At 38.9% G+C, this 23,289-nt stretch overlaps 1 protein-coding gene across 1 annotated transcript in view; it reads left to right on the top strand.

Annotated features, from left to right (window-relative positions):
* The window catches only part of LOC101467318 (neural-cadherin), a 344,359-nt gene that overhangs the window by 114,116 nt on the left and 206,954 nt on the right, over nt 1-23,289 (top strand). The window contains exons 6-7 of the mRNA XM_076888121.1: nt 2,218-2,467; nt 16,041-16,183. Of these exons, the coding sequence (XP_076744236.1) occupies nt 2,218-2,467; nt 16,041-16,183 (393 nt within the window). The remainder of the gene's footprint in view (nt 1-2,217; nt 2,468-16,040; nt 16,184-23,289) is intronic.

Here is a 23,289-nt window from a genome sequence, read left to right as displayed (position 1 = left end):
TGGCTGATTTTCTCTGGCTGTTGTACTCTCATTGTTAAATTTACTTTAACTGTACCAAAGCATCACATTTCCCATTTGTGTTTTGTGGCTTTTATTTTATTTTTTTAATGGAACTGAAATATTTTTCATTCAGTTCAACATAAGGACACATTGAAGGCCACAGCCCCACAAACATTTTGAATATTACCACAGCACTTTGAAAATTCAGCTAATCCTGTGTACTCACATACGAAATGTCTCTGCTGAAATAATGAAGTGAAACTAATCATGCAAATAAACACTGACAAAGTTTATATACCTCCTTAACGAACCCAGATACTTTGTTTTGCAGGCATTTTGTTAATTGAACGCACTTCAAACTGTTAATTTGAAGCTAGTTAGAGTTCCCCGAGGCTTTATAGCAATAAAGAATTATGGTTTGTTAGTGGAAGCAAACAGTGGCATTGTTTTTATGTATGTGTGCATCTATTATTCATGTGAGCATATGTGTGTGCGCACGCATGTGTGTGTGCACTTCTGTATGGGCCCTTGAGCCAAATGCAATGTAAGGTGAATTGGGGAATTGAGCTTTTGATGGTGAATGTTCTTGTTAGTGTAAAATATGCTTATTCAAATCCCTGGTGGTCTTTTCAGTTTTAGCAAGGCAGTCAATTTGTGGCCAGGCGAGTCCTGGCTCCATGGATTCCCAATATGTGATGTGGAAGCAGAAATGTTGCAAAATGACAGTCCTTTCAGTGCATGCTGGGCAAATTACGCTTACTCCCGTGGCTTAAAATTGTGGCACTGGAAGCGTCAGTTTGAACACATAGTGTAGCATGAGAATTGAGATATCAAGTGCATATGGTTTGGATGAAATACCAGAAACAAACTTTTAAATAATTAGAGAACTCGTTCTGCACAAACAGTTTCTCTGGCGACTTCATTCAATATGGTACATTAGCTAAAGATAGTTTGTTATAAGTAGTAGTTTCGATGGAAGTTTCTACTTTCATCAAAAAAAACCATGAAAAAAGCTAAAGCATAGTGATGTGACGTTACTATCTGTGTTGGTTTCCACAGGACAGCGCAGGCAGTATGTCCGTCTTTATTTTTAAGGCAGCACAGACAAACTTGGGGCAATAGCAACATATGCAAGCACCTGCTCCTCCTGCACAACTTTCATTATAAACGTGTGCACTAATACTACAGACTTAGTAAAGGCCTTCATCTTTTAACTTTTCGATTTGTACAACTTTTATTTGTGAAATAAATCTTCTGCAAGTCCTCATATTTTTACATTTGAATATATAGTGTATTCAGAAAGTGTTTCTGCCCTTTCAAGGTTTCCACATTTTGTTGTTTCGGGCACATCTCCAAAGTGATTCACTGTATTTTTTTCCCATTAGCAATAGAAGTGCAGAACTTTTAAATCACACAGCAGTTTTTTCTTTATGTGTTGTACTAATGAATTAAAACATGAAATATTGAAATAATCCAGTTATATATATAAAACATCACAGATGAAATCTTATGCATCCTGCTTCTGAAGGTTATTGAATTCAATAAACCTGGTGAACAAAGTCAGACATCTGCTGATATGCTATGTTGTATTTCTTGAAAACTTGCAGAAAAAATAGAGCAATCCTGAGTAAACCTTTTTCAGGGTCTCAGAATGGAGCTAGATTTAATTTTAACAAATTAAAGACCTGAAGCATATCAACAAGAAAACACAGGAGGAGCTTTGGGAAGATGCTGTGAAGTTCTTGCAGTGGCCCAGCTAGAGTCCTGAGCTGAACTCGGTAGTGAGAATATCATTGTAGAGACCTGAAGGTAGCAGTACAATCCTTTTAGGATCATAAACAAACCGACTAAGATGATTAAGATACTTTAACCACTTGCTGGTAATGAACAAAAACACAAATCTTCTTTCTTGTTCATTTTTATTGTGTATAAAGGAAGAAATTAACAACTGACTACTGCTGCTTGAATCTCAAACATATATGCAGATACATGAAAATGTAAGTTATAAATATATGTCACAAAAAATGAGAAAGCAAGAAAACACAGTTTCCATCCAGCTTCCCTCCTTTCCTCTTGTGGATATTTAACAAATTGGTTTTCTAGTCTGTACGGTCAGTCTAGCTAAATCACCAGTGGTAAATCCAACCTTTGTCGTCTTTGTTTAGTCCTTCTGAACTCTGTTTTTTCTATTCTCCATCTCTGTGTTCTCATCTTTAGTTTCGGCCAATGACTGTGACTCGGAAGAGAATGCAGAGCTGACCTATTACACCCTGAGTCCAGACTTCACTATTTCCCCTCACGGAACAATCTTCCCCGCGGGACCTTTAGACTATGAGAGACCTAATCATCTGTATGAGTTTGTAGTCATGGCCATTGACAAGGGGGAGGTTCCTCGTACGGGCACGACTACGGTACGGATTAGGATGGCAAACGTCAACGATGAGGCACCTGAGTTCTCCCAACACATGTAAGTAAGACTTGTGCTTTATTGTTTAAGAGAAAGAGAGATAAGCTCTATATTATTCTGTGGCTGATTCCTGCCTGCCTGCCAGTCAGGGTGAAGGCAGGAGAGGCTGACAGTCTTCTGGTGACAGCATGATGTTTGGTGCAGATACCGAAGGACCAACTTTGCTGTGTACTCATTTCTACATTGCCAAAGGCAAACAATCTCCTGCAGTGTCTCTTGGTTAAGTTGTTGAGTGTAGGCTGCTGCACATATATTTTAGGTGCAAGCTGCCATTCACTCTTTTGAGGTGCTGCATACAATTGAATTTTCAGTTGTATTGTTGGCACAGGGGCACAGAGTTTCTCTGCATTTTCTTTCTGCAACTTGTTCAACAGAGGATTTTATTTAGCGCTGAAATAAATAGTCAAAGAATTGAACGTAGGAAAGGCTTGATGTTTGAATTGCTCTTTGCTCCCTTGTTCCATCCTCACGAATGCACATATTTTCTTACTTTTCCTCTTTTTATGGCACCAACGTGAATATCTCTGGGGCTTTAAAACAAGCAATTTCTAAACAATTATGCATTTAATTACATTTTTTAAAAATATGAGAAACAAACCTGTTGAAGCTCTTGGGGCCAAGACAAAAATATGGCCGTTGTCTGAGGTTTTCTTTTTTCGGTTTAATTAAATGCAAGCATTCCTGTCCTCCTTTCTCTGATACACTTGAATTTACACTTCAGATTCAGTTAAACTGGTAACACCTGTACAAAGTAGAATTAAATGAGGTGAACTAAAGAGCTGTGGGCTGAGGTTTTCAGTCAGCACTGATCCACCATCAGGGCCACATCTACAACACGTCTCTTTGAATAACTCTCCTCTCATGGTTGAGTTGCATTGATTCAGCTCCACAATTCCCTGCTGATTTCAAATAGAAATGGATCTATATGCAGTAATTCTTTGGCAAAAATATCTATTGCACATTCCTAAACATGCTGATTTGAAGCCATCTGTGATCAAGTCATTTTAGATTAAATCTGTCACCGGTGTTTCTGTTTGTGCACACAGTCCACTGATACCAAAGTAAATAAGGCAACCAGAACTACTTCTCTTAGAAGTTGAGTGAGCGGAGAGCTTCCCAGTTCAGCATCACAGCTGCTGTTAGCACACTCCCCCCTCCCGCTCGTGCTGCTGTGGTGTCTGCATCTTTTAATTGGTTGATTTTTCTGGCAGAGAGCTGGGCAGATTGGTGAGGCAGGGTCAATCAACCATGCCCACCAGCACCCTCAGGAGGTCCTGAACCCTAACTCTGTGTGTGCGTATGCTTGCGCCTATATATGTGTGTGTTTAGTAATTGAGAAGGTCCCAAGAAAGTGAGGTTTTTGTATGGACAGATTAATGTGGTTATAAAGTGCATTCATCCATCGTGCATCTGATATGCATGTGTTTATGTTGTTTATAGAGGAAAGGGACTAGTGTGTGTGTGTGTGTGTGTGTGTGTGTGTGTGTGTGTTTTGGGTTGTATTGACTTACTGTCAGCGACAGCCAAATAATCCATCAGTTCTTCCTCTGTAACCCTGAACCCTCTGTCACAACTGCCCTAAAAACAGTACTTGACAATCTATGATTCATCATTCAGGCACGAACAGAGCTCCAGAGTCATCCATGCAGGCAAACACACTGGTACAAATACACTTAAATGTGCACACGTGATGACATCTGTTATGTGTTTGATGAAACAAATACAGTAGGGCCAGTTTAGTGGGATTATGCTTTTGATAAGGTTGCTTACTTTCCCTCTGTTACTTATGTTTCATTTGCCTGTGTGCATGCAGGAAAAATGTGCATGTATGTTTAGTTACATGTGCTGAGCAGAAAGGGAAAAAAAGCACGACACAGAGAGGGGTCATTAAATATATCATTATCCAGGCAGAAAATGTGGCCTATTTATATTGATCCTTGGAGTCAAAGGGAAGCGATAATGAGCTTTCATTTCAACACGTTTTGCCAGTTTATAATGAATCTAGGTTGCAGCTCTCGAAAAATGATGTGACCACTTAAAAGTGGAATTTATTTGAATTTCTTTTCTTAATTACACAATGTGTTGATCTTTGTTATTGACTTACTAAAAAGAATGTGATATGTTTTTCATGTTTATATATTAGACCTCAAGATCCTAATATACATATTCTATATGTAAAAGTGGCTGCAGCTTTATCATGTCACCCACTCAGTTTGAAGTCTTTAGTTTATTTTATTGAGCATATTTGGCTGAGACGGTGGAAAGTTATCAGCTCCACATGACTAAAACCTAGTATTTTACTCAAGAAAAACAGAGGCTTTGTGGAAAGGCTGGCAGTGTAATTAAATGCTAAATAAATCATATTTAGTCACAAAATGTCATTAAAAATGCTCTGAAAGACACTACCGCTGTGGTGTAACTGACTCTGCTTTAGTAACTTGAATTAGCTCGGGTGAATTTTCATTCTCCTGGAAGGATAATCTAGTGTTGGTGATCTTTGGAGCCAACCTGAATTGGCTAATAGAGAAACCCTTTTTGGCACCAGAAGTTGCCGCTTGTAAAAAGAAATATTTTTCTAGCTGATTTAGTTGAAGTAGTTGAGATTAGTTCAAGCAATCAATCAGCTAACACGTCTAAGATGTTAATTCAAAAAATGGTTTGAGTTTTAGCTTGTATCTCATTGTTCAGCCTTCTTGATTTCCCCACTTACCGATACACTTGTAGATTGGCAGATGTTTATGTGGCACTGCTTTACCTCTTGCAAAGGAGAGTTTACATCAGAAGGACTTCCTGCGAAAATAAAAGTTTAAAAATTGAGTGCACTGTAGTGACAGCTTGCTCCAAACAGAAGCCAATACCGGTACCTGTTGGCTGCCAGGTAATGAGCCATAACACAAGGACATAATTGTAGCACATGGTGTCTGTATTTTATTGTCTTGTGTGCTGGTACTGTATCTCTTGCTTCGTCTGCATTGAACCTATCCCTACACCCTCTGCTTTTTGGACTATATTACACTCTGCAGCATTGAACTGTTTACTTCATATTGGTTAGGGAATGTATGGAATGTATTACACACCACCAGTGGTTGAACAAAAAAAGAGTAATTTGTGGCTATAGGAGATAGGGCTGTTCGATATAATGATATATATCGGATGACGATATAAAAACATCTATCGTTTCATTTTACGCTATCGTTTGTTTCGTGGTGTCGCAAAATAAGCTGTTTATGGCAATATTTTTTATGGTTTTGATGGTCACTGTAGTGGCTAAATTCATTTCTTAAAGTTCTCTCTTTCTCTTATATTTTATATAACCACACTACTGACGGACAAGCGCCTGTTTTTATGTGTTGTGGTTAGCAACAACGACGGTAACACCATAGCGCGTCCGCTTGTTTATGTTCCACGTAAACCTTTCACAATAAAGCTCAAGATCCTGTTGAGACTTTTCAAAATAAACTGAACCACGTGAAAGAGCAGATTATTTCCGGATGAGAAGTAAAAAAGAGCCGCCAGGTGCTAAAAAAAACAACCCTTAGACTCAAACGTTAGAACAGGCCTTTCCCCGCAGCACGCCGTGTAATAAATGCTCACAAAGAAAACGGCGGCTGTTACAACTTATGTCTAAAAATGTATCGTTTCATGCATCGGTTAAAACGCTCGACTCCAGCTACATGACGCGCAGCTGAAAACACTTCCCGCAAGTCGAGCTGCCCGAGGTTCACAGAATTTACAGAAAATGTTACATTTTTGTGATTTATATCGTTATCGGACGATAGAATTCTTATATCGGGATATGAGATTTTGGTCATATCGCACAGCCCTAATAGGAGATCATGTGGACGGTCCTCACAATGTCCACACGCAAATTTGCTTAATAGAGTCCCAAGTGCTAAAGAGACTCCCCATAGACTTCCCTCATGATTAAAAACTCCTCCACATAAGTTCCAAGTGATGAGTCAATGCGCATACACAGTAGACAGTCATTCAGCAAAGAATGAAAAGCGAGCAAGCTGCTACCATTTTATATTACCAAAAGAGATAATTAGACAGAACTGAGAGTGACAGAAAGGGTGTGAGATGTATGCAAAGTTTTTTTTTCACCGTGTTAATTTTATTGAATGATGAGATAAACATCTAAGAAAAAGTCAATAACACGGAGAGCAGAAAAAAGTGTTGTAATTTCCCCTTAATATAAAGTTGCTGTAATGAGTGAAGTAACTGATATACTGCTAATTTATCTCCTTTTTAAAATGCACTTGCTGTTTTTTTCTTGTTATGATATATTGATGTGTCTCTCTGGTGCTTCTGCTCAAGCGTCACCTGTTATTGTTCTGGGAGATTTCTCCCTCCAAATTAGATTTCTCTTATACAAACTTATTTCTCATTCTGCCTTTTGATTTCCCCTATTGAATTAGTAGAAATGATGATAGAGTCTCCACAGAGCAAGAACAGTGCTTCCGTGGAGTTGAGGTCATGTTGAATTTAAAGCAGACATTCACTGTAGGTTGTATGAAATAAAGTGTTACTGTGAAGGTCAACATGAAGACACATTGTTTTTGCTGTTTAAGCATCCAGCGGGAATTCTGTATTTAAAATAACAGCAATTCATGATTAAATCCTATATGTAGTAATGTTATTCTTTCCCTCATCTTTTTGTTACTTAGTCATGCTCATTTCAAAATAATGAAAAGACAATAAAATGTATAAATAAAATTGAATTGAATAAAACATGCCGAGGAAAGCACTCAGAAAGGGACCATTTGCAATAGAACAAATATACGCTCATCAACCACTTTATTAAGGAAGTTCAAACTGAGCATCAGAATGGAGAAGAAAGGTGATTTAAGTGGTGCCAAAAACAGGCTAGTCTGATTATTTCAGAAACTGCTGATCTGCTGGGATTTTCCCACACAGTCATTTCTTGGGATTAGAGAGAATGAAAAACAGAAAGCATCTGGTGAGCGGCAGTTCCTTAGGTGAAAATTCGCTGTTGATGCCAGAGGTCAGAGAATAATGATGAACTGATGAGTCTTGATTTAGATGGTAGGGTCAGAATTTTATGTAAACAAGATGACCTGTATCCCCGTGTAATGTTTGTGCTATATGTGTAAGGTCGGGGGGGTCCCATTTCACTTCAGGGCAACCTGCATGTGACGAATAAAGCTTTGATTGATTGATTGACATCATGGATCCATTACCCAGTGGTGACACTTTTGGGCTCTTAATATGTTAAGAGCCCAAAAGAGTAATGTTTTATTCCTTTATTTATCCAGGTAAAAATCCTATTGAGATTAAAAACCTCATTTCCAAGAGAGACCTGGCATCAAGGCAAGAAAAGTCAAAAAAGTTGCTGGCCATGTCTACCTCCTGTTTATGAAGAAAATGTAAATGTCTCCTTGAAGCAGGGTAACATACCATGTCTCAGATCTCATTGTGTTCAAATGGCCTCCACAGTCACCAGATCTCAATCCAATAGAGCACCTTTTAGGATGTGTTGGAACAGGAGATTCACATCGTGGATGTGTAGCCAGCAATTCTACATTAACTATGTGACGCTACCAAAATCTCTGATGAATGTTTTCAATACCTCACTGACTCTATGCCATGAATAATTAAGGCAGTTCATAAAGCAAATGTAGTTTCTATCCCATTACTAGCAAGATATATCTAACTGAATGGGTATAAACATTTCTACTTTCAGATTCAAAATCAGCTTATCAAGCTGAGAGATCTGAATATGCCCCTAAAGCATGTGGGGTACCAGGAAATCACTTAAACAGGTTTCAGATCATTGTCAGTCACCAGTGTAAGTAGGCTTCGATATCAGGTATCTTTTTTAAAAGTAAAAGTCCCCCTGTAATTATACCTATGCATTACATTTTCACAGTTGCCTTTCATCACTGTTTTTCCCCCTGACTCTAAAATGTAGTAAGAATGGAGCTAAGTGTGCTTTCAAACACTGGACCACAACACAGCAAATGTGAGGAATATTAATACAACATATTCCCATTTCTAATCCACCACTTTTATATTTATTAAAAAACAGAATCTTTGTGTCAGCAGTTGGAGATCCTGCTTACATCATGTTATTACAAACCCAGTAGGATTGCAACAGACCATCAGCCATGCATTCAACACTGCTTTCCTCTGAGGTTCTGACTGGAAATCAGCTTTTTTTGTTGCTGTCAGAACTCAGGTATCAGCTCTGCTCATCTTTGCATTTCTATACAGCAGTATGACAGAGTGGTTATTAATATAATTACGTACAGATGAATGGGAATTTATACAGTGGGCTAAATAAACACACAGTAAGCAGCAGTTGGAGGGATCAGCGCGCGCACACACACACACACAAACTCTCCATTATCCCCATGTCCCCCTTCCTTTCTTCATCTACGATTTATCTGGATAAACTAAAATAAAATTTTATAATTAAATTCTGTAATTAATTTACACAAGTGACATCAGGCATCAGCCTAAGGGACGCCAACTATTCTCCCCAGATCAACACAATAAAAACAAACCACATTGTAAAACAAAAAGTTTAAAAAGTAATTAGTGTGTCGGTGTGTGTGTGTGAGGCCTTTTTCATTTAATTGAAACATCGATTGGGCCAAATTAGAGTTGTGGTAGAGCCCCAGCATGATTGCAAAATGCATCTTATTGTAGTATAACTGCTTCTCTTTGGATTCCCTCGCAGTGATCTGGCCTCTCCTTTCTCTGCCCTATATTTTTTACAACACTCACAGAGGCAGTTGTTCATGCAGTGGACGAGCATCTGCTTGAAAGCGTTTAGGGTTAGACTGATTTAAGTGTCACCAAAGATCAGCTTAGAATTTGTCCTGAAAAGAAAACTCAGAAATTGCCATAACAGTGGAATATTACTTCTATATGTATTTATGAACTTTACATCATTCTTAGCTCAATATATTAACTTTAATGGCTCGCAATGTACATATAGGTCATTCTTTAATCCTGTCCAGGAGGAAAGGGATATGCATTGTTTAGTGATGATCACTGTCTCATCAAAAACCTCTGTACAAGTTTTCAATATATGTAAAATAATCATCAAAAGCTAAGAAATAACTACTGAATAAACTTACTCCTGAGATTACTTTCTCAAGTTCCATTTGCAAGATGATAATTGACAAAGTTTAAAAGTCACTTAATCTCTTCTCAATAAAGGTTGAACCCTATAAACATATTCAGTTTTGCACTAGAAACAATAAAATCCTTTGGTTTTCCTTTAAACACTCTCCACAAAGGAATAGTTCAGTGCTTTTTTTTAAGGCAAGAAATGTACTCCTGTTTGTCTGTACTAATACTAACTTCTTAGCATGAAAAGAAATGTTGCCGAATTGAAGATTTGCACAGTTGTTTACATTGTTTTTCTTCTAATCCAAATGATTATTTAATTCCTCCAAAATCATTTGGTCTACTTTATTCTAATTTAGATGTATTTATAGAGTATTCTTGTTTTGTTAGTGCTTTTAAACTGATTGCAATTGGAAGGTTGGCTCTATGGAAATGTAGCCACAGATGGTTGAAGTTTCAAAAAGCTGATGTGCTGTGCTGTCAAATACACACCGACATCAGCTAATGTAACCATTTCGGCCTTGTTGTAATCATAAACCTGATTGTAAGCTGCCTACATTTGAATCCATAATGGTTACTCTGTCTGTATCTGAAATGCAGAAGTCGAGTTCATGTAGGGAGTCAGGACAAAAGAGGTTTACTAGACTCTGTGAAGGAGTCATGCATAAATTCAGCTGCACAGACATCAGCTGTAATTTTGACATCCAATTGCAGACAGAATTGCACAAGTAGGCCTCAGTTCTTTCCGGCTTTCAGGTGAGATAAATACAAGCAATTATCTAATGATCTTTCAAATAGCTTCCTTAGACCACAAGTGGAAGCCAGTTGATCAATGTGGCCTATGTGCTCTTAGAGACTGCATAATAAAGAAACAAAGCACAGCATCTCCCCTTACCTGACTTGAGTATTGATCTGTAGGGAAGTGCACGGCTTGTAGAGTATGAGCTGAAATTACTCAGAAGCTGCAACAACACTTTACAAACGAGCAAATGAGTGGCACATCAGACATCTCCCCAGGCAGAACTAGTCCAACAGAGGCAGAAAGACTGCACTGACAGAATATGATCAGTGTTCATCTCCAAATAAAAGTACCTTGTTTTCAGTGAAAAATAAATAGTCCACCACTAGAGTGACAGGTGGATATATTTTTAAATCAGCCTGTCACAGTTACTAGACCTGCATTTTGAATGTGCACACTCATGTGGGCAGGCAATGAGTCATTGATGAATGACAGCAGAAATAGCAGATCTTTGAGTCTTGCCTTTAAGTGCACACACAGATGAGGCAGTAGCTGTTGGTTAGCAGTCTGTGGTGATAAGGACTTCTCCTTAGTCTGCTCCTTTCTGGCAGAGATGGTGCCCTGTGGGGAAAAGTGTATGTCAAATATCCCGAGTGAGTAAATAATATATGAAAGGACTTCACAATGTGACGTAATGTCATTTTTTGTGCTGCAGGTAGTCTGGGATGCTATTATTTCATACCTTCCTAAAACAAGGGTCCACCAGTTCACTCACTAACTTTAAGTTGGCCAGGTGTATGGACTTCTTTAAGAGACAAGCTCTAGCTGTTACAGTAAGTTAGCTAATGCAAGCTAATACGTTTGATTAAGCAATCATTTTGCTCATTTTGGGCAACTTGTAAAAAATCAATTTAAATGGCGTCAGACTTAAATTGTGACTTTATACTGTTTTACTTGTTGTCCACTAATGCCCACTAATTAAGGTAACTTTAAACATCCATTGCTACATATGAGTAAATATCATTTGATGCATGTCACAGTGCCCATCTCCCTCCTCTCGCCTCTCTTTTGCACACATGCAGCTCTACTGTTTTGTCAGAGCCACCGCACAATTAGCAACTGCAACTGGTTGGACGACATTAATCAAGTGCAACAATAAAACTACTAAATCATAATGCTATTTAACCTTTCTGCTGCACAGCAACCTGTCACTAGCTGGATCTGCAGCCCAGACAGTCTATGCTACACTGGAGCTAAAACAGACCCTTGACTAATTCCCTGAGGTGTACAGCAGCTGCGTGAAAGTGGGACAGATGGCATCTTGTAAAGCCAGAGTGGCTTTTTAGTAATCTTGAAGTTCTAGAAAATGAAAATATGGTTGTATTTTAATATGACTGGCATATAACCCAGTCACCTTAGCATGTGTGTGTTAACCTGCAACAAAACAAGGCTACGCCCATATTGTTTCTGAATATTTCTGTTTAGCTGAATAGGAAATAATTTGCTAGGAACACTCTTCTTCTTTCATAGATTCTCTGAAGACCTGTAGATAGCTGATTCTGCAGCTGACACAACCGGATGAATGGAGATCCAGTTTAAACGTTACTCTTCTAAGACGCAACTTGGAAATGCTGCTGTGCTCTGTATTTGCAAGTTGTAGACAAACAGGATGAACACGGATGAAGCTGTTTGCAAATACTGCATCTCATCTTTCCTTTCCTAGAAAGAGAAGTGTCTGTATGAAAATCACACCATCTGGATTTCCAAATACCATGTTGGTATTTTGGTTGTGACAGAAGTCACACAAATTAATATCTGAAAATACTCAAACAACTAAAATAAAACTGTCTGCATGTCAGAACACCAGTAAAACTCAACAACCAAGTACTTTGTCAGGTTTTTCACACATTACAGGCTGCGATTTTCAGACAGATTAAAGGCTGAGATTATGATTTTTTTTAATTATCACTATTATTTCTAGTCAGTTAAATGAAAAGTGCATATTTCTCCCATTTTAATTTTTATTGTATTGTTTTAATCTGAGTTCAGCAAGCTGCCAAGCCTGTAAACTCACATTGTGAAAAATGTAACTCATCTTTAAAAATTTGCTTGAGACTAGGGCTGCTCAATTAATCGAATTTTAATCACGATTACGATCTGGGCTTTCAACGATCATTAAAAATGACTGAGCCGATTATTAGCCCCTCCCTCATTTATCCGCGACACCTTAAAGGCCGTCTGTGAAAATATTGTCGGGCATAAACCGTCCGTGGCGCAAAAAAGGGTGGAGACCGCTGATTAAGAGGACCCGAGGGAAGCTCGGAAAGCTAAGCAGAAGTTATTTGGAGAGGAGAGTGACTGCCGTTGGTTGAAAAGAGAGTTTAAAAAAAAAACTTCAGTGGTGTTGCACACTATTTTATATTATTTTTTTAAAGTCATTGTTAACCCTTTAAAGCCGGTCAGAGCAGCACGCTCCGTTTTGTGTAACTATTTTTAAATCCCTGTAGAACCTGAACCGTGTAAGCTAGCGCAATAATTTGTTTTGCATATGAAACCGGAGGAGTTGTACTTACATCTGATGCCATCAGCTTGTCCTCGGTCACGGTTTCGTTCCACATATAGCTTTGCAAAAATTGCATAAAAAGCGCTTGCAGGAACAAAAACATAATATTCCAGAAACACGCTTTGCCGATCCTATCAGCTGTTCGTAACACTTCCCACAGTGAAATGATGCACATGCTGTTTTCTTTGCAAATTTGCATCATAGGATTGTTTTTTGTTTTTCCTGCAGTATATAAAAATTGCTGTATCTCCAAAATAAAACTATGAAGACACTCAAAATAAATTTCCTGTGGTGGGAAACTATTTTTTGCAACTTTATTGTATTTAAAGTTTTGAGGGATAAGCCTCTTAAATTTCTCCAAGTAGAAATATATGTAAACAAAACAAAAGCGATTTTCAATTTTTTTTGTAGTTTATTGCACTTTTTTGCAATTTATGTAATTACTATGGACTTAATGCATACATATTATTAAAATATGGGCTATAACAGTTGTATTGATGTATAGCAACTTGAAATGCTCCCACAAACGGCACTACAACATGTAAAAAAAATAATATAAGCTCTGGCGGACTTGGTTCTATAGTAGGTCTTAAAGGGTTAAATAAATATCGTCAAATAATCGTGATCTCAATTTCAGTGAAAATAATCGTGATTATCATTTTTGCCATAATCGAGCAGCCCTACTTGAGACTCATCGTCGTCATTTAACCACCAGTATGGTTAATTTTTATAGTAATCATGAGGTCTTCCATTAAATATTTGCAGTTTTATTTATTCAGATGTTTCTAGTCTTGATGCCAAGGCAGTTCTTTATGTAGCACTAACCATCCAGAGAAGGTGGCATGCATTATGTAATGATCAGCTATTTACATAAAGGCAGCTGAAATATGTTTAAAGAATGTAGAGGGTCAGTTTCATCTTAACAAGTTGAAAGGGTCAACCTTTAAAGAAAAGTTTTGCTTTCAAGCACATGAGTGGTTTAGAGATGTATGAGCAAGGCCATAGAAGAGTTCAAAGCTGAAGTTCACAGTGTTACACAAAGCTACAAAGATAAAAACTGAAGCAGAATTTCATAGCAAAAAGCTGCACTGAGCTTGGTATGTGAAGCCTGATAGCAAATATACATCACATCAAATTAATAACTTATACATGCACATGTAAATATACGCTTTAAACTGATTTAAATGCCTTGACTTGCATCAGTGTTTCCTTAAAAGGATTGCTCCTTTATGGGGATGAGCGGTCTGGGGCAGTCATCACGTGCACTATAAAGCAGATTTTTTTTGCCTTCTCAGTGACTGTGTCCAAGAGAAGCACCGCTACGATGTCATACCACTTTTCACAGTAAAGACATTATCAGCCAGACACCAAGCCCAAAAAGTTTTTGATTCATCAGACCAGAGAATCATTTCTATTGTGTTCAGAGTCCTTTAAATTCATTCGGAAACTCCACACAGTCTGTCAAGTGGCTTTAACGCAGAGTGGCTTCCGTCTAGCTGCTTCACCACAAAGGCCCGAGTGATGGAGTGCTACTGAGACGGTTATCCTTCCAGCAAGGTCTGTTTGGCCAGATGGCCATCTCTGTAGAGTCCTGGTGTTTTTTCCATTTCACAATTATTGAGACCAGAGTGTTCTTGAGAACACTCTGAGCTATAGAGATGGTCTCATACTATTGCACTGATCTGTGTTTTGCCTCAGTTTGTCACGGACGTGTAAATAGAGTTCTTTGGACTTCATAGCTTAGGTGTTGGCCCTAACATGCAGGTCAGGGAGGTAGCTTATACAGATGTGCAGTAGAGATGGACTCTAGGAGAGTTTTCAACATCTCAGGGATTAATCATGCAAATGGGATGTGTCTAGGCCAGATTCTGAAGTGCCACAGCAAAGGCACAGTACAGAGAGACCCTTTTTTGAGTTTTTCCCTTAATCGCATCCCTGTATGATATTAATTGATATGTTAGATGAGGCCTTTGTCTTTGACCTCATGGTTAGATATGCACACTTGCTTACAAGGGATGCACCCTTAAATGTTTAAAAGCTTTAAGCAGAACTGTGAAAGCATTTCTGTCTAAGGTGATGTTTACCCTTCACCTCTGCAAGAATCTCTTCTTTGCCATTTCCCTTGAGCGACAGACGTGCAGACCTTTGAAATTTGATTAGTGTTCAGTCACGAGTGTCCTCTGGAGTGTTGAAGAATTTGTGAGTACTGTGCTGACAGCTACTCATGCCTGCTCAGTCTTGTTTTATTGTAGGAATAATCATAAGATTACTTTCTATATGTAAGTTGCTATACGATTCTTTTTTTTATGCGAATTGCATCTAAAAGTGAATTTCTGAGTTATTTCTCTTCCCCTGTATGCTGCTGCTCAGGAATCTGCTGGCTTACATATTTGCATCTGCTCAGGGACTGATTAACACCTGGGGCTCAAGGAGGAAGCAATTAACTATCTGGTATGACATGGAATGTGCAAAGCTGCATTCAGCCTTTAACACACCTCTGTTACATGTTGTTGATTCACTGTGTTTGAGAGTGGCTCCAGATATGTTCCACTGTTATTACTGCTGACTTAAAACTGAGAACCACTTACACAGTCAGGCCCTTTATGGATGTAGCTGTAAACATGTGATGAAGCTCTCTTTGGTGACAGTAGGCAACACATGATGACGTAATGCCAGGCAGGAGGAATGAGCCATTTTTGCTTATTATACAGTCGAATATAGACAAAATGTTTTGGGGAAAAAATGGAAAATGCACTTTTTCCTTAACTTCACATTCTTCCAATTGTTGCTCTAATTTTGTCTCCATTCTTTAAACAACAATGTAGTAAACCTGCGATTTTTAGTGTTTCCTCAGCAGTTATGGCAAGTAGGGTTCATCATTTTCATAACTAAATTGCAAATACAATAAGAGATCTATGATATGTAGAGAAGGTGGTGCATTTGGTTGATAATACAGACCGTGTGTGACACAGTTACAATTCATATGAGTCAATATTTTTTACGAGCTTCCTTATGAGCTGTTTTGTTCTACGTGGCGGATTGAACTGCTGGTCCTGTATGGATTAGATGAAATAGATTTGAAAATTGACAATGCAGCTGTTGAATGTATCTCATTTTCACCATGTGTGTAGTTGAGGTGCTTATTGTGCTCTTGTTTTTGTGTGTTTTATCAGATATCGGACGTTTGTCTCAGAGGACGCAGGCCCCAACACATTGGTTGCTACGGTGCTGGCAAAGGACCCCGATGGTGATGGGATCACGTATAAGATCACCACAGGAAATGAGGAGGGCAACTTTGTCATTGACAACCAAAAAGGTTTGATAACTGGACTGTTTGTAGTTTTCATTCGATCATTAATGTTGAATATTCTTTTAACAACTGCTTGTTTCCAACTCCATATTTGTATTTTTGAAAACTGCTACATGATTCATCCTTCAAAAGCAATCCTTATTTGTCCTACACTGGGCCGTCTTGCAGCCCCTCAGTTCATCTTCTGTCTGAGCAAAATGGTTTATTCATCTTGCCCCTCCCCTTTCTTCTGATAGGCTGCAGCTAGAAAAGAGGAGGTTGGAACTGGAAGTGGGTGGGGCTTCTGTGCTGACTGACAGAGCTGTCTAAGGATATCTGGCTTGCAGTTTAAGTTTAACAGTTTTTACCTCACAGAGATGCCTTACTCTTGGAAACTTTCAAACTATCTATGTTTAAAAGCAGACACATAACAGAAAATAAGGAAAAGCAGAATATTTTTTGTCTTCTACATGTAGATTATGTACAGAGAAGAATTAAGAACTTGTGCAAACACCCCGCCCTTCAAATATGTGTTTCATATGAGTTTTCTCAGCACGGTGGCACGGTGGTTAGCACTGTTGCCGCACAGCAAGAAGGTCCTGAGTTCAATTCCAACATCAGGCCGGGGTCTTTCTCTGTGGAGTTTGCATGTGCTCCCCGTGTTTGTGTGGGTTCCCTCCGGATACTCCGGCTTCCTCTCACCATCCAAAGACATGCAGCTTGTGGGAAAATCCAAATTGCCACTAGGTTTTAATGTGCGAGTGAATGTGAGTGACGGTTTCATTGCCTGTCTTTTTTTGTTTTTTTAAAGCTCAAGGAGACTACATGTTTGAGATACATTTACCTGCTCCATGGTGGTGCATGATGAATTATTTTTATCTTGCTGCTTAAGATTTTAGGGGAAGAATCCTAGAACCTCAGGCTGCTTGGGGCTCTGTTATTATTTTGCTCTTCACCCATTTAGCACAAACCCTGAAACATCCACAAAGTGTTCTCTTTCCACAGTTATTTTCACCTTGCTTTGCAGTGTTTCTTCCCTGCTCTATTTACATACACCATATAAATATAAAAGCTCTGTATTTTGTCAAGTGTGGCCCCAGGGGTCTTGAAAATATGCTTTATAGTGTGTGTTTTGGTTTAATGTCCTTCACCACAGCTACTGTTCAGTGGATGAGGATGCTTCACTGGCGCTCCTCTTACTGCTAGCAGCTTTGTAAAAGATATTGAAATTCTGACAGGTCGTCTCATAAAGACATTAGAATTACCAGCCAAAGTGTGAAGACCATTTTCACAGTCCCTCAGTAACAAAATACCATCTGAGGTTTATAGTCACACATCTCAACTTCCTCCGAGGCAGGTGCAGTAATGCCAGGAGCAATATGAAATGGGAAGCTGTGTTAATGACACAGTGTGTGTTTTGTGTGTGTCCGGGAGCCGTAATAGTGGCAATTTCATTGCGGTTCGACCCTTTTTGTAAATTGAAACCCCCTTTGAATCTGCATTTCACATCACAGGCTAATACGATGACTTTTACAAATTCAATTACTCAACTTCAAGGCGCAATTTCCTCTGTTCACCTGCAATGACATTCACTGTCAGCTGATAGCAGCGGCCATTTTATCAAGCAAAGAAAAGATTTGTAGCAATAACTCGATTTCGTCACCTATCAGAAGATGACTCTTTGCCATTTAGATTGTTGGCTCTGCTCGGGTTTTGTCACACTGACCTAATTTTTGCCTGTCATCAAAAGTTTACTTTTTAATTCAAGTTTCTTTCAGGCTTTCTCAAATTGACAGCGTGCGAGGTTTGCTATATGGGAAAAGTTAATGTTGACACCTCGCAAAAACTAATTGAGCCAAATTCATGACACTTGGTGAAGACGTGCTAGACGTGCATGGACAGTGGAAGACTCTAGACCGGGATCATGTTCCTTAAAACTGACAAAAAGGGGTGTTAGCTGAATTTCATTCCCAAGTGCCCTTCAAGCTAACCTGTTTTCATGCAAAATAGATGCCAATGTCTCATATACACATTATTTATAGTTGGCATATACTGATCAATTTAGCCGTTATCAGTTTCTTCATTTTCATCTCTTCTCTTAAGGTCATTCTGATCAGAGGCTGCTCGCTGACCTACTCGGCACAGCACACATTTATACTTGTCACTGTAAACCAGCACAAGCAGTTTCAGGACCTTCAGCTGAAGAGATGAAGCGATAGCTGTCATTTTCAGTCTTCTCTTTTTTGTTTTTAGCTTCTTTTCAGATTTCAGATTTAATTTCAAACGTATCAAAATGTTTTTCTAGAAAAGGCTAGGGTTTGGATCTTTATCTGAATTTGAGTTTATGGCACATTGGGCTTCTGCTCAGGCTAAAGGTGGGGAGAGTTGATAAATATGATACGATCAAAGGATAAAGTTACAAAAATAAATCAAACACATTAAGATGAGATTAAGATAACTCTTTATTGTCATTGCACAGTCATACATAGTACAATAGTACAATGAAATTGGAAAACTGTCCCACGTCGGCACTACATACGACACAACACAACATGACACGACACATCACAACACAGTAACTTAAATTAGTAATCAAATGACGAATAAGTGTATGTGTATTGCACACTGTTATTATTCCATACTTCCACGTTCCTAAAATAACCAGTAAAATGATAGAAATCATGTTCTTTATTATAAGTGTGCACTTATACTCCGAGCGATACAACTAACTTACACTACCAACATTTTTACTCTAGTACAAAGATGCACTGACTCCTTCGTGGATGTGAAGATGTTTTGCTTTGCTTTTTTTGTTTTTGTGATTTAGAAATACAGTATGCTATCGATTTTACTTTTTATTTCAGTCCTTCTCAAAGCTTGTTTCTTTGCAATTTGCAAGTTGTACTAATATTAGCATCATAGGTAAAAAAGGAAATCTTTGGAAAATGCACATGCATTTTCACAGTATGATGATGGTGTTTGGTGTGTCCACCTTTTGGCTTTTACTGGTTGAAAGCATCAACTCGGTAGGCATTAAATTTCACTGAATACGTTCATGTTAAGCTAGGATTCTTTTGCAATGTTCCAGAAGCTTCTCTGATGTCAGGAGTCCTTGGCTTCCCCAGTTTTCAGGCATCGCTGAAAACGTTAAGTGGAGTTGAGTTCAGGTGAATGTGGAAAAAAGTCCATAATGGTCGGCACTCTCTACTTTTCTTTGGCCTTCAAGTAGTGAAGCAAAGCGATTTGGGGCATTTGGGCTCATTATCCTGCTGCAGTATCAATCCCTTTCCACAAGTATGAGGTGTATGGCTTGAGAGAGACTTCTCCTTGGTCTGCATGGAACTGATTTGGTGCAGGAGTCCTAGTGTAGCCAAGCACACCCAGATTCCGAACATTCCTACTACAAAATTTCACTGTGGATTTACTTTAGTCTCCTTCTGTCTCCTTTATATATCCTTTTATGCATGGTTACATATACTTTTTTTTCTTTTTTTTTCTTCTTTAATTTTATTCAAATGCTGTGACATGCTGGCACATCTCAACCCACCCCAAGCATCTGGCCTTAGTTCCCCGAGTGGTTTAGAGCTGCTACTCATCTTCTCCCTTTGAGAGAACTTTTACTGATGCATTCTTTTAATTTCCTCAAGTACAAACATATTTTAAGTAGTGCTGTCAGCGTTAATCTCGTTAAAATGACGTTAATGCCATAACCGCATTAACGTGGCAAATCACCGTTAGCGAGTTAATGCGGATCACCCCTTTCTATCCACCTAGCATGCAGATAGCATAAGAACCTTTGTAACGCAAAGACAGTATTGTAACTGTAATGTAATTACTGGATTTAGTAATTCATTACTTTGGAATGTGTTTTCAGTGTCTAGCATTCTTTTTTTGCTTGCGTAAAACCAGTTTAGTGGCTGGAATAAATGAGACTTTGGGACATTAAGGATGGGGATGCTATTTGGCGAGTGTAGCTGGAGCAGGAAGACAGTGTTTGACTTCATATCCATGCTAAAACCACGCTTTAAATTGTTTCAGAAAATCTTTAGTTTATGTTTGACGTCATTATTTCAAGTTTAGTTCTGATCTTCAGAATGTCATATTCAGCATCATTCTGCAAATCTTTGAGGGGATGTGGAGAATCAGATCGTTTGTAAGGTGTTACCAGAAGGAATGCAATTACCTGGATCGCATATACAAAAAAATCGAAAAATGCATTCTGCATCAGTAAACTAATTAGACAGTTGGCCAACATATAAATGATGTAAAAAAAAAAAAAGTCAGTATACATGGAATCTCTGTGAACATATTTCTCCATATGAATATGATGAAATTATAGGCAAGAGGCAAGACTTTTGTTACTGGAAGATTTCAGGACTGTGTTCTATTTCTAGTCAGGGTAGCACTGACATTTAAGTTGCCATATGGGCTATGTGGAAACAGAAGAAGCACAATGTGATGTCAGCTGTTGTCTGAAAATTATTTAGCTCTTTAAATTTATCTGCATTCATAAATGGTGACCAGCAGACAGAGCAGGAAACCTAAAGTGGAAATGGGCTTAAAAAATGGGCCTAATCGCCCAGAAGCTCACACATATGACAATAGCCAATGGATTGTAAGATTGGGATAGGTGTAACATACGTTTTCTTCTGCAGAAATCCAACTCGCTTTGAGCATGCTGCAGTGTCCGTCCCTCTGTGTCACTATCATATTACATTCCTTTAATAAGCCCATCTTTAGCTGTGATGGATTTACAGTAGATCCACACTATGACATTACACAGTTTGTCTGCACCAAAGTGTGTGAGCCAAAGTGTGAAACCATAATGCTTGTAATATGATCCAATATCTAGTTTCAAAGAGCCCAATATTTGGTCATTAAAAGTATTTTATGATTCTTATAATGGAAGGCGAGCACATTGGATTCCGCCCACCCTCTCCAGCCCATCTCATTCTCCCTCGGCTACTGATGAAAATCGTTTATTGCCTCTTCTCCCCTCTTGTTGCCAGCTCCCCCCTCTCACCACCTATCCTAAATGTCCGACAATCATTCAAGTGATTATTTTCCTCCCTTCCGGCAGGAGCAGCCTTGGCGGACTCCCTCTTCATGTTAATTTGCCTGTAACTCACCCCAGAATACAGTGTGTTTCCCTGAGATTTAAGACACCCATTAGGATGTGAGCAGGCCGGTCAATATGATGATCACGCTCTTCCTATTAAAACCCATAAATACTAAAACACCCGCTCTGTTGGATGGGAGGAACTATTTATTGACAACTGAGGGGAAATGCTGCAGCCAATAAACATGCTTCTATCATTTCCCTTTTCCCCTCACAAGTTTTATGGCATTTTGGAAGACAGTATTTCCTACAGAAGGAAACTCAGTAGCTGAGTTTGTTTTCAGTGAAGCCTCTTAGGTAAGTGTGTCATAGTGTTGTCTTGTTTTATATCTGTTATTTATTCTTTCCTCTTGAACCGCTTGCCTTCTGTCTATTGTGTTGGGTCTGATTCGCTGACCTGTGTGTGATCCCAGCTTTATGTAACAAACCCACATACTTTTGCCCTCATTCTTCTCCCTGGTCCCCCCCGGCAAATATATTGTTATTCTCTCCCTCGCTATTCCACATCTGACTCTTCTTTAAAGCTTCTACTTTTTTTTATCTCTCCTGGCTCCAGCCTGGATTTTGTTGCATGATGCTGAATGGAGGAAGTGCTTCCTCTCTCCCTCTGTCCTCCATTCCCCACCCCACTGTGTCCTTTGTCTGCTGTGTCTCACTCACCCCTTGCTTCGTCCTCATCCTTCCTCCCTCCTGGCTGCCTTCATGTGAAGTGACGGATGCTTACTGACCCACAAGGAAACATCTTCTCCATCTCCAGTAGGCTATGATATGTGCTGGCCCTGTTAACGGCAGCAAACACACACACATGCAGAGAGTGTCAAACTTATTGTAGTTTTTTGAGTAATACACATGCACACGTACATAAAACAATTTGTGTATATGTACAACAATATATAAAATAAATAAGATCCAATCTGACAAACATATACTTGCATGGTAAAATCCATAACTGCAATATAAGCAAACCTGAACATGTGCAGATGTTTACATGTATGAATGTTCAGGATGTGTAGATCTACATACAGGCCAGTGAACACTACCAGACACACACATGCACACCCTGCCATTACCCATAATGGCACAGGGACACAGATCTCATAGATTAGAACAGACGCTCACTGTATGTTTTGTTCTTAGAATGTCCTAAAACCTTTTCCATGTCCCATTTTCAACCACTTACCCAGCATGTGTTTCTCTCATCTGAGGCTTTTAGACCCTATTAGATGTTTATGCCAACCCAAAGCAGAGTAAAGCAGGGATGAGACTAAGGGGCGCCTCCGGTGATCCCTATACGTGTAACATGGTGAGCGAGCTATAGCCTCTCTCTGTGTCTGCCCGCTGCCTTTACTGAACTGGTCACATTTATCTGGCCCTCTGTCGCAATTCATTAAGCATGAGTGCACTACGCAGCACTGTTGGAGCAGTGTGGGTGGAAAGAGAGACAGAAGAGTGGACTAGTGCTTACACTCTTAATGCATCCTTCGCATTGGTATACATGTTTTTGAAAGATTTACTTCACGGTCTGAAAGAGTCCCACTTTCTGATATCAGGAATCTGCATACATACATACGCCATTTCTGCTGTTAGTATGTTTGCCTTTACCAGTGCAAAGCAAGGGTTTATTTAAGGACATTAGCAAATTTGGGGGGAAAATGCTCAGATTGTAAGACATGAAGATGTCTTTCAACAATGAAACACAATTGATGTAAAATCATGTCTAAGGATTTCTTTGAATATGTCCAAAGCTTGTAAAGTCAACCAAATCTGGTTTTAACCTCTTGGCTATTCTGAGTGCCATGGCCAATTAACAGGAATTCGGGGTCTCCAGAGGATGAATTGTAATGACTTTGGTGATTGCTGGGGCTCTACTTAACGAACAAAATATGTCAGCCTTTGCCAGCTAAATTGGCACTCTTAAGTGTTATATTAACAGAATTAGCATTTAAATAGATATATGCTTTATTTATCCTTTGTGCCCAGTTTTCATCAACCCCAGTTGGTTGCTCTTTTTGTA

Source organism: Maylandia zebra, linkage group LG1 (genome assembly GCF_041146795.1).
Source record: "Maylandia zebra isolate NMK-2024a linkage group LG1, Mzebra_GT3a, whole genome shotgun sequence".
NCBI lineage: Eukaryota > Metazoa > Chordata > Actinopteri > Cichliformes > Cichlidae > Maylandia > Maylandia zebra.
This window is presented reverse-complemented; position numbering and strand designations above follow the sequence as displayed.